This window comes from Lycium barbarum, chromosome 8, assembly GCF_019175385.1.
Source record: "Lycium barbarum isolate Lr01 chromosome 8, ASM1917538v2, whole genome shotgun sequence".
NCBI classification, from domain to species: Eukaryota; Viridiplantae; Streptophyta; class Magnoliopsida; order Solanales; family Solanaceae; genus Lycium; species Lycium barbarum.
This window is the reverse complement of record NC_083344.1, coordinates 18,401,740-18,413,898: the sequence shown is the minus strand read 5'-3', so window position 1 is coordinate 18,413,898 and position 12,159 is coordinate 18,401,740. Positions and strand designations below refer to the sequence as shown.

Below are 12,159 nucleotides of genomic sequence, written 5' to 3'. Positions count from 1 at the left end.
TTCATTCCGAATCCTATCTCTCCTGGTATGACCACACATCCATCTCAGCATCCGCATCTCTGCTACCTTAATTAAAGATAAATTATGTTAATGACCAAGATTGTTCCAAAGTAGTGCATAATGTGTCTAACATCAATCATGACATGACTTTGCATATATTTTCAGAGACTTGCTCCACGGGTATGACAGGAGGACGGGTTAGTGGTCTAGCCGCGATTTGGGCCACTCTTCTTATTTTTTCCTGCCTTGTATAGATCTTTCTGCCGGTACAGCTGCAGAATATCCTTGATCTTGTTCGATGAATCTTTTAGATCTAGTAGAAATGAGTCAACCACATTCAGACTGTGGCCAGATATGTCCCTGAACTCTTGCCCTCAATTTTATTATATATGCTCATTACCTGCGTGTTGGGATTTTTGTATAATTTCAAACTTGTACTGTTGTTGACTTTTACTGTTTATGAGAGCTTATATTAATTATCATTTTTATTAATTGTGTTTGGTTTCTCTTTTGATGAGAGAACGAAGTGAGCTGAAACATGACAGGGCTCGGTAGGTGCCTATCAAGGCTCATGAATTTGAGTTGTCATACCATCCAATCATCAAATGCATAAATGAGCATCTAAGATATTTATTTCTAGCCAGTTCGACTAGCTTATAAGTGACTTGAATCTCTATACGAGTGGGTGTGTTTGCTAGTGCACCAAAGTGAGAGAGTTGAGACTAATAGAAAAAAATGTAGCATTCATAAAATATGGTGTCCAAAATTGGTGTTAACACTATACACGCCAGAGATGCTAATTTATTACATTCTTCTCCCTTTTAACAAAAATTTGAGTGTGCAGAACAAGAAGCAAATACAATGACACCATCTTACAAAATTAGGCTGTACTGGTATCAAAAGAATTGGAAATGGAAAGGCATATACTTAAACATAAAATCATGGTTTAACGCTCCCCACTACATCAAAACAACAAATCCATTACCAATACCTACAACTCAGCCCAAACTAGTTGGTGACAAGTAAATCAAATCAATAGAAAAAAAATTATATCTCATATCTTGCTCTACTGATTTACTTCAGTGCACTAAAAATAATGCTGAATACAAATAGTATTTCGTGTAACGCAGGGCTGCTTAATGGAGTTTGAACTCATTGACAATCTCCTACTTACATCTCGACGAGGCTATGAAATAATCTGGATAACCAAAACTTCTTTATTCTCATTAGTATCGCAAAAATCCCATAGCAAGGGAGATGTAGAATACCAACAGCAAAGTACCTGCAATTTCACATTTGTGTGCAAACATGAAGGGCACAAATAAACGCACCAACTGCGCATATACTAATTTGCTCATCTCTATGTATGAACTCGTGAAATCTGAAACATAGTCTATCACCACTCTATTTTGTTTCAAACTACAGATACATTTAGGGGTAACAGAATTAGCCCATAAAAACATGATCCGCCTATCCCGCATTTTTAACTCAGCCCATTTTGACCCACCAATTCAACCCATTTGAAAATTGGCTGATATGTAGCCCAAATTTACTCAAGAGAAACTTTGTCAAAATGTTTTTTAAAAATACCATTTTTTTTTTGGTTTAATATGTTATATAGTAGTAAAGAGAAAAAAAATCTTATTAGGTACTTGAACAAATTATAAAAAAAACAAACAAAGAAATTATAACTTAGTAAGAATTAGGCCGGTTGAATTATGACCCGTTTCTTAGTCATTTCAGACCAAGTAACTGACCCACCCATTTATTAGCTTAGCTCATTTTGACCCGCTCAAATTCAGCCCAACCTGCCCATTTGATACCCCTGTACAGGAGTTGTACAATTGTGAGAAAAGTATTTCTTTTCCTAAGATATCTTGTTGTATGAAATTCTCTTATTGGAAATTCAAAGTCCCCAATTAGTTTTGCAATGTATTAGAAGAAAATAAGACACCGGAAAGCCAATAATTGGATGTAAGACGCCATGCCGCCAAGTGCAAAAGTTCGTACGAGACACATACCAAAGGGGAGCATATTGCGATGACAAATCTAGAAACGGATACGGCCACCTGTTGCAACAGGAGTTAACAGTTTTAGTAAACAGCATAAGCCTTGGATGAATCAGGTGTCTCATAAGAACAAAAGCTACCATGACAAATGAAAATTTACCTCAGCGAGACAAAAATATGGAGGATCCACTGGAAAATGACAAACACACATGTCCAAAGAACAAAATATGCTATACGGAAGAAAGGGAACCGCTGAAAAATGAAGCAAGAACGTATATTAACCACACTTCGATATGGGCCAAACATGTAAAGTTTAGACAGTAGGGAACTTCAAACTTACTAGACAATTTATAAACACATCACCTAGAAGGCAAATAGCATTGACAGAATGCATACAAACAGCTAGCTGCAGTAACAGATAGACTATCAGGTTAGGCAGAGGTAGATGTAGTATATAATACAACTGAAAAACTCAATATTTTTGACACAGAGTATATGTCAAAATTCAATAAAATTTCAACAAATATTAAATTCCGAAGTTGAATGATAATTTTAGAAGTGTCAAGGGTTCGGTTGTAAGAACTTAAAGGTTTAACAAGTCAGAGCCTTAAGCTGACACTAAAAGCCATATGAACGAAGACGCGGAAATCCAAGGAAAAAAAGTAAAAAGGAAGACAAATATAATTATGCCGAAGTTTCAAAAATCAACTACTCTCTTTCTAAATTTCTTAATGATACTTGAAAAGAAATCCCACACTGTTCACTCATTAGGTCTCCAGTTTTAACTTAATTCCAACTCCTCTGGGATTATCCAAGGAACATCTTCAAGGTATATTTTTTTAATTTTCTTTTGATTAGTGTTAATAATCTATTGTTCTGGGAATTTGCAATGTTGAAACCGCTTATACATAATCTTGCTACGTAACTGGGCACTATGAGGTTAAACTAATGTTTTGGACTTCAAAGAGTACTTAGCTGCAGTTGACAATGAATTTTCTTTATCTAGGTTTTGATGGTTCATGCTTATAGAAACTATTAGAAGAAACTCAAAGGAAATACCAAAAATTGAAAAATGAAAAACTAAGCAAATAGGGGGAAGAAGATCAAGGCCGGGACAAAAATGAGCTAGTCAACTTTCGATGGCAAGAATGGGTAGATAATAAGCTGAATATAGATGGATAAAATGCATAACAGCACCAAAATTCTGATCCTTGCAATAAATCTCATATCATTAAGAAGAATGCCCAAACTCAATTCTGCTAACCCTAGTACAGACGAGCCATGAATTGAAGAAAAACATCAAAGACAATCAAATAATCGAACTAAAGGAAGATTAAGATAAGAAAGCAAAAGTTCTCATACTTACAAAATGTAATCTGTAATTTCTGTCAGTGAGGAATGGGTAGATTAAGAGCCAAAAAACACAATCTGTAAGCACAACGGCACCTGCAGTCATCTACAAATTATTCGGGGAAGGGGGAACAATTAGCCAAGATTCAATAAAATGCAGCACGAATAGTGCTAAACCCCTTCTATGAATCTGTCTCTAACTCCATATTACATCTTCTCAGACATTTACTTTAGGAAAAGTAATATCATTAATTAAAGGTATACGCAGAGAAAAATCTTGCTTGCAGGGCTGAACTGAGAAACTGTTGCAAATAGTAAACTTAAATGTTTAAATGTCTAGGTTCATATGTTTGGTGTTATCCTTATGACCATCAGGAAATCTAGGTGTATGTATTTGATGATTTCAATATGGGCAAGTTGATAGTATGTGTGAGCTATTTAGTACAATTATGTCTAAAATTATCCTTTAGCACCAATATAAACCCCCTTGTAATGTTATTATGTAATAGTGGAGTTTTTCTAATGATATGAAACGAGCTCAATGTTTATCTCCCTCTTCCATCCTCTTTGTTCCCTATGATAACATTAAGGGCCTGTCTTATATTTTCTGACAGAAACAACACTAACTAGTGGCAACAATGCAGGATGCCTACCAACGCCTAATTTTTTTAGACCAGAATAATCAAACATTTGTGACAAACGTGAGAAATTATAGAAGATTCAAATATTCTATATACTACATGGGAGTAGATAGACTCTGTGCGCCTTTACCCCAACAGTAAAAAGGAAAGGAAAGAAAAAGAAATTTACATGCCTGGAAGATTATTTGAAAGGCAAGGCCCCAAGGATCTGCAGCTTCTCTAATATGTGGCTCGTCATGGCAATTCAAGCCATTGGATACAACAAGTTCACTTGCATTTTCAACTGGAGCAGTGTAAGTGCCTCGTTCTGCATCAACACCATCAGCGCTAACACCATTACCTCCTTTGTGAGATTGGAGACAGCCACGGATGGACAGTGAAGATCCTAGCTAGTAAATTTAGCTGAGAGCATTACCAACTTAATATAAGAAAGACAATAATCAGGAAAGAAGGATGGGCAGAAACAAAGTATTAATTCCTTCTTTTCCCCTGTCTATTCTCGAAAATGTGCATACATGAACCACACCGAGGACAAATTTAAAGATGTTCATATCCAGAAATGAATGGTAAATATGGTCATAGATGAGTAACATACCCCAAAGTAGACTGTAACCAAGGTGAATGTCCACCTGTTTAGTACAAAAAGAACAATGAAAAGCCAAAGATAAGATTGATCATATTTCAATCAAGAAAATAACTTGTGAAATCTATTAGACATTGTTATCTTTTGATTTTGAAGTTATTATTGCTGAGCGTTGAGTTTCTAGCGAGGCTGTTTGTGTATTAACGGGAAATAATTAACAATAAAGCACTTCAACACTACAAGAGGGACATCACAAGAAAATGATAAAGAAAATGACAGTAAGCATTTAAAGTTCTTGTCAAGAAATTGATGCTGGTTTTGAGGAATGAATGGATACAGCAAAATTTGTTAGGCTTTAAGGAGGACTTATTAAAAAATGCAGCTTTGAAGAGGACTTAAACAAAAGACCACCATATCCACATCTAAAAAAAGTGAGGTTACACCAGAGGGCAGAAGCGGATACAGCCTATCTCCAACCAATTCAACTAACCGGTATTTCTGAGGCGAAACATAGACATATTTCTAAGAAAAAAGAACACTAAATATTTCAAGAAATTCTAATTTTAATCCCTTAATTTCAAAAGTAAGTTGTGTTCAGTTGCTAAGAACCTTAAAGGTTGACCGCATAAACAAGTTCAAATCCTGGATCCGCTTCTGATTATCATCCATACGGTAAACACAAAACAAACTGGGAGCAAAAGAACATGGAGAAATACTTACTGAGTGTAGAAATAAAGTATGCGTACGCCATGGAGAACTACATCTGCGACGAGTAAAGACAGAAGCAGGGCGAAAGCAATTAGTCTATAAGCAAGCAACCAATTAGGATGGATTGCTTTATAACATGTCTTCCAAACATCATCTTTCTTTTGCCCGTCTCTTCGGTGGCTTCTCGACTTTGATGAACCTTCATACTTCCATATAATGAGAACTGAAACCAACATAGCTGCTAATATGAATATTGCACAGAGTAAAAATCTCCAGTTCAGCCAATAACTTGGAGCTGTTGTATCAGTTGTCATAATTGGTGGCCAAGTATGATTTGAAGATGTATGATTTGAAGATCCTGTTAAAAAGCTCATTGTAATTACTATTTACCAAAAGCTCGATATAGTTTCAAACTGCAGTGACTATCACTAGAATAAAAAAAAGTCAGAAAGTTCTCTACAATCTCCACTATTGAAAAAACACCTCCATATTTATAGTAGTACGAAAACCTATTTTAACTCTAAACAAGAAACCTGTCCTATTTAATTTTGACTACAAATCCTAACTAATTTTGATTTGTTCAGGCTACAGGTTTGAATTATTTTTTTCTAATAACACGTAATTTCAAATTGAAGAAATCATAGTATTCTTGAAATGTAACTTTCCTTTCCTATTTTCTGCACAATAAAAGGAAAGTACTTCCACTTTCCAACTTAAAAAGGAACTCTTTATGAAACTAGATACTAGTAGACTTTTAACAAAGTGTTGTAACACTATTTAGGAATTTAAATGCACTATTTACTGAAACATATTGAGTATCTTGGGAAGAATATTGTACTACCGTAATTAAGATATTCTATTACCATGAACTTAGACTCTACGGCATTCACTCTATATAACATTTTCTTCTAGTTCAAGGAGGCTGGAATATATTCTTCATTTCGGTTTTAAAAAATTTAGTTTTGATCACAAATTAGGAACAATATTGGCTTTTGAGTACTATAAATAAGAACAAGGAAAAACAAAAGATTTTTTTCAGGACTCGTAATATCACAATATGAGACAGAATCCTATTAAAAGATAAAGATATGTTATTCTCCAAAAGCACTATACACAAATAGTACACCATTAGCCAAACACTAGAGACGATCAAGAACTACATGAACAAACAGTAGAACTTACCAGAAAAATTCCTTCAAGAAACTGTCATTTTTTTTTTTTAGTTTTCTGAGCTGAATTTTTTTCTGTTTTTCTGTGTGTTGATGAAACACATGAAACAAAACGGTGGAATACGGACAAAATGGGTTAGTTGAGGATTAAAGTGAAGGGTCCAATGAAAGTGTGACAAAAATTGAAGATGGAACTTGTAGGATAAAGGAAATGGAATGGGAATGAGAAGAACCACATAAAACTTAAAAGGACCACGTGGATGCCAATACGGACAATATTAGGACCATACACAATTTTTGTCCCAAAAAACAACAATTACGATTTCCGTTCCCTACGTCTCCTGCCGAGAAATTTTCACTAGTTCTTTTCAAATAGCTGTTTAATAAATAATTATTTTTTACTTTTTTATAATTTATAAATCTTTTAGATCATGATTTTTTTTTTTTTTGAGAAAACTGAAAATCGTAGTCCCACCGCCTCATTTTAACAGTCGTTATAGCTCAAATAATGGGTGAAAATCATTTACAACCCTCCCCCTCAACTTTGCTTTAACAATCAAACTTCCCCCTCATCTTTGAATAATAAACATTCTTCCCCCTTTATGCTAATTGACTTTTTTAAATACTTATTTTACCCTTATATTATAAGTTTTGTCTTCTTTATCTACTTCTTTAAAATCAGATTATTTTTTTAATATACGTAAAAAATTATATATTATCTTCTGGTCGATGAGAAAAGTGAGAAACACTAATTGAGTATGTAAGTTAATGATGTTATAATGAAATATATTAGCAGAATAAAAAATGATTTTATTAATAATAGTCAAAACTCTAATATTATTCTATACAAGTGAAAATAACAGGTAATAACTTTATAAATATATTTCAATGCATGTATTACAAAAAAGCTTATTAAAGATAGAGACAAAATTTTCAAAATTATTATTTGCATTGTAAATGAATTTTAAATTATAATTTAAGAAATATTACATTACGACTTATTTAATTATATAGATAAACTAAAGAATAAGAGAGAAGTGAAACTTAAATATACACACATATACTTATACACACACACACACACATATATATATATATATACATATACAAACTTAATGCATATAATATTTAGAAAAATGGCATTAGATTTTGTGACAAATTCATAAAAATATTATTCTACTTATAATATTAATAAAATTAAATAGAATCTATAAATACCTACGTCAAAAGAATAAAAATTATATTAATATAAAAATATATTACATAAATGAAGGATTGAAACTAATAACGGTGAAATAAACATTGCATAGCATAAAGCTGAGAGGATGTCTATTGTTTAAAATTGAGGGTGGAGTTTGATTTTTTCAGTAAAGTTGGGGGTGAAAATCATAAAATCATTTCACCCCTTAAATAATTGTCCATAAGTCACTTTAGAAATTCAAGTTCAAAGTTGTCATTATTTCCAACTATACCCATAGTAGTCCTTCTTAGTATTATTCAATTCTAAAAAAACATAGGGGTATATTAATAAACTATTGGATTTATTATTTTTCCTAATGGATCAAACGAGCTAAAACGACTGTCAAAATAGGACGGAGGGGTATAAGCAAATGTAGACGATTGTCCATTTTTGCAAGTTATTAAAAAATTAGATGATAATTTAATATTTTATTTGTAAAATTAAAAAATATATAAGAAAACATTGAACCTTGATCTAATATTATCTAGAAGGATAATTTTTTAAGGATTATATTTACACAATTTTTAGAAATAGAGATAAAATAGTGATCTAAAGGGAGAAATTTGTGTAAATCGGCCTTTCCTTGCTACTCAGACAAATAGTTTAAAAAGGAAGATGGGGATAGTCGCATTGTACCCAACCACTAGACAAATTAAACGTCAAGCGTTTGTTACTAATTGTTTCGTAAGAGTGTAGGAAAAGAAGAAAATGGTGCAATGCATTCTGTTACAATTTGTTGATCTTTTACCACAATTAGAATTAATTTTTTTAGTGAAAAAGTTTTTTTTTCTTTTTTTTTTTTGGTTGAGAATTTTTTTTTCTTTTTTTTTTTTGGTTGAGAATGTCTTTTTCATAATTTGACTAATTTTTGTCGGAGAAAAAGTTTTGAACAATTTTTGTCAGAGGAAAAGCTTTGAACTTTTATATATGGAATATCATTCTTTCTCACACAATTACACAATAATGTATATAATGTGGTCATTAAAAGGCATTTTTTAGGTGGAGAATAGTCCCTCGATAGTTATTAATTTTTTTATTTAGTTTTCTCATATGTAGATTAAATGATTAATTCATATTAAATTATGTCTTTTTTGGTATACTTCTTCTTATTATCTAATTTATCGTCATTCAAAATTTGTTTTAATAGCTTTCACTTGATGCCTTATTATTTTGATCTCAAAATATTTAGGGCAAAGGTGCAAATATACCCCTCAACTTTACGATTTAGAGTAGATATACCCCCCGTTAAAAAAGTAGTGCATATATACCCTTGCCATTACAAATGGTGCAAATATACCCTTGCTCTTACACAAATAGTTAAAATATACCCTTTTCGCTAACAGGATTTTTTTTAAAAATCATTTGCCTTATTGTTTAATTAAAAAAAATGCCATGTGGCTTTAAAAAAAATATACCTATTTTTTTTAGTAGACATATTTTTCTAACACCACATGGTAAATTTTTTTTTGGTGGTTCGGGTCTGGTTAGTAAAAAAACATCTTTGTGGCTTTTAAAAAAAATTCTAACCATTTTTTTTAAACGAACCAGGCCCCACCCACCAAAAAAGAAATTATCATGCGGCCTTAGAAAAATAAGTCTAATAAAAAAAATGGGTAGACTTTTTTTTAAAGCCACGTGCTATTTTTTTAATTAAAAAAATAAACTAATTGATTTTAAAAAAAATCGTCAACAAAAAGGGTGTATTTGTCACCATTTTGTAACGACAAGGATTACACCACTTTTATAACAGGGGGTGTATCTGCTCTAAATCGCAAAATTGAGAGGTGTTTTTGTACCTTTTCCCAAATATTTAACACGAGAAAAACTATATATATATATATAATATAAAGCTAGGCATAGACAAGGTGATGTGACGCCTCTCTATGGCCTCCATTGATATTTATCTTTTTTTCTCAAATTTTTGACTACTTTTCTACTTTAAAAATTTATGTGCTATTTAAAAATTGCAAAAATTAAAAATCTGAAAAGTCATGTTTAAATGCTATTTTAACAGAATATCAATTTTAAACCCCTCTTAACTGCTCAATTTACCACACCATAATGTTTCCTTCTTTGAATCTTCATTCTTGCACATGTAAATATCTATTTCTTGCACGTTAAATATGACTATAATGAGTGTTAAAAGCATTAGTATTAAATTGTCTATAATGAGTACTAAAAAGGAGTAACGTTTTTGATGCATTTTTTGATAAAAAAAGTTAATTCCAATTAACCATCTCTTAACAAAAATTGCTAAAACACGGTGTGGCAAATAGTTTGTCCATTCTACATTTAGGATGATCATCCATATGAATATTTGACTCCCTCATCTTATTGTTTCCAAGAATTCGGAGGGTTTGTATTTTTACGAAATTACTAAAGTTGTACTATGTTTTGTGTGTTCAGGTAAGTTACTCGGTATTTTTTTGGTTTCAAATTTATTTGTTCTCTTTCGTTTTTTACTTTTTATTCATCTCTTTCATGTTTAGGTTGTCTATCTTTATGCTTAGTATTCTTCTTTTCTACTTGAGTTCAATTTCTCTTTCACTTTTGAAATTTGTTCGTTCTCTTTTATAGATGGGGCAGCGAAAACAAGCACAAACAGATTAATATCCATCATTCTTACATTCTTACTAGCCCAAAAAGGATAAAGGTGCAAACTATCTTCTTAATTCACTAGCTTTTATCCAATTTAACTTTCAACTCTTTTTTCGATTGCATTACACTCTTTATGGCATATAATATTTGATGTGTATTTGAAATTTCTTCACACTCTATAGGTATATGACTTATGCCGTTTTACAGTTTCTCTTTTGGTTAAGGTGCTAATTATTTTAAATCATTGGACATGAGGGAGGACCTTAAAATTAGTATTCATATTTATTTTATTTCTTCTCTTTTGTGATTCGATCTAAATTGGAATATAATATAAGATAATCACCACCAGGAGCAAAGGTATGAACTACTACGTTTTATTTTATTTATCAGTCTATTCTCTATTCTCTAATGACATTGAATTCCTATTTTTCAGGTAACTAGTAATTCTCTCTCCTCTCTTCTCTCTCTCCTCTACTCACCCCCTCCAACGGTAAGATCTGCTCCCCTCCCCCCCCCCACTCTATCCGTCCTCTCCTCTGTCGCTGACACCGACGACCACCGGCGGTACGTTTTCCGGCCGGCTAGAGCTTTCTCTCCTCTTTTTTTTTTCCTTTCTTTTTCCTCCTCTACCCTGCACCAGGAAATCCTCCCCCAGTAGGTTTCCGGTCAGGTCTGCGCAGGTACACAAGTATCCGGCAGAATACGGCGGCGAACAGTGATTCTCGATGGTGAACAGTATTTTCCGGCGGTGAACAATATTTTTCGGCGTGAACAATATTTTCCGGCGTGAACTGGAATTTTCGGTAGTAAATAGGTTCTTTTTACCTGGAGCTGGTACCTCCAATGGGCAGTATCCATTTAGCCTTTCAAATTTTGCCTGCTTTACTTTATTGTATATTTATTTCACTTTGTTGCCTTTAGCTTAACTTGTGCTTTAGTATTGACCTCTATTTGTCTTGGATAAACCTTTGACTAGTGTTTGTTTGCTTTAGTGGCTTTAGTGAGGGATGGTAGACTAGGGTCATGTTCTCGGTCGGGGACGGGGGCTAGGGGTGGGGGGTTAAGGGAGCTTCTAAGTTGAGAGTAAGGTCTTGGAACATTGGGACTTTAACGGGTAAGTCCATAGAACTAGTTAAGATTCTTAAGAAGAGGTTGATTAATATTGCTTGCGTCCAGGAGACGAAATGGGTAGGACCTAAAGCTAAGGAGGTGGACGGGTATAAGCTTTGGTTCTCGGGTAAGTCGGGAGACAGGAATGGGGTAGGCATCTTAGTTGATAGTGAGCTAAGGGATCAGGTGGTCGAGGTTAGAAGGGTTAATGACAGGATGATGACGATTAAGTTGGTAGTTGAAGGGTTCACCCTGAACATTATTAGTGCTTACGCGCCGCAAGTGGGCTTGGACGAGGAGGTTAAGAGGCGTTTTTGGGAGGATTTGGATGAAGTAGTGGGAGGTATACCTCTTACTGAGAAGTTATTCGTAAGAGGAGATTTCAATGGACACATTGGGTCTGTTTCGAGGGGTTATAATGATGTGCATGGGGGTTTTGGCTTCGGAGACAGGAACGGAGGAGGAGTCTCACTCCTGGATTTCGCTAGGGCTTTTGCTTGGTGGTAGTTAACTCGAGTTTCCCTAAGAAGGAGGAGCACTTGGTAACCTTTCGTAGCTCGGTGGCTGCGACGCAGATAGACTTTTTGGTCCTTAGAAAGGATGATAAAGGCCTTTGTAAAGACTGCAAGGTCATTCCGAGTGAGAATCTTACGACCCAACATAAGCTATTGGTGATGGATTTGGAGATCAAGAGGAAGAAGAAGAAGAGGGTCGCCGATGACCGACCGAGAATCAGGTGGGGGAGTTTGAC

The 12,159-nt window shown here is 33.8% G+C and overlaps 2 protein-coding genes across 3 annotated transcripts; one reads left to right on the top strand and one right to left on the bottom strand.

Moving 5' to 3' along the window:
- Positions 1 to 905: 905 nt before the first annotated feature.
- On the bottom strand, positions 906 to 6,705 carry LOC132606008 (uncharacterized). Of its 2 annotated transcripts, XM_060319308.1 has the most exons (9): positions 6,474 to 6,692; positions 5,304 to 5,649; positions 4,596 to 4,629; positions 4,174 to 4,389; positions 3,376 to 3,465; positions 2,350 to 2,415; positions 2,170 to 2,261; positions 2,022 to 2,069; positions 906 to 1,282 (listed from the first exon to the last, which is right to left on the bottom strand). In XM_060319308.1, exons 2-9 carry the CDS (start codon positions 5,603 to 5,605, stop codon positions 1,171 to 1,173), a joined length of 960 nt encoding a protein of 319 aa, XP_060175291.1. In that variant the 5' UTR covers positions 5,606 to 5,649; positions 6,474 to 6,692; the 3' UTR covers positions 906 to 1,170. The 2 variants fall into 2 exon arrangements, with proteins under 2 accessions (XP_060175291.1, XP_060175290.1); XM_060319307.1 differs by having other exon boundaries at positions 906 to 2,069; positions 6,474 to 6,705.
- Positions 6,706 to 10,089: 3,384 nt separating this feature from the next.
- On the top strand, positions 10,090 to 11,915 carry LOC132607736 (uncharacterized). The gene is made up of 4 exons (XM_060321818.1): positions 10,090 to 10,106; positions 10,278 to 10,353; positions 10,732 to 10,788; positions 11,475 to 11,915. The coding sequence occupies exons 1-4, from the start codon at positions 10,090 to 10,092 to the stop codon at positions 11,913 to 11,915; spliced, it is 591 nt and encodes a 196-aa protein (XP_060177801.1).
- The last annotated feature ends 244 nt before the right edge of the window (positions 11,916 to 12,159 follow it).

Excerpts from the sequence above, each read along its gene's own strand:
- LOC132606008 (XM_060319307.1), bottom strand. The coding sequence starts at position 5,605 with ATGACAACTGATACAACAGCTCCAAGTTATTGGCTGAACTGGAGATTT. Across the intron at positions 4,630-5,303 it reads ATACTTTATTTCTACACTCA|GTGGACATTCACCTTGGTTA; the intron begins GTAAGTATTTCT and ends TGTACTAAACAG. Across the intron at positions 3,466-4,173 it reads CCTTTCAAATAATCTTCCAG|ATGACTGCAGGTGCCGTTGT; the intron begins GCATGTAAATTT and ends AATAATTTGTAG.
- LOC132607736 (XM_060321818.1), top strand. Across the intron at positions 10,354-10,731 it reads CTAGCCCAAAAAGGATAAAG|GTAACTAGTAATTCTCTCTC; the intron begins GTGCAAACTATC and ends CCTATTTTTCAG. Across the intron at positions 10,789-11,474 it reads TCTACTCACCCCCTCCAACG|GAGACGAAATGGGTAGGACC; the intron begins GTAAGATCTGCT and ends GCTTGCGTCCAG.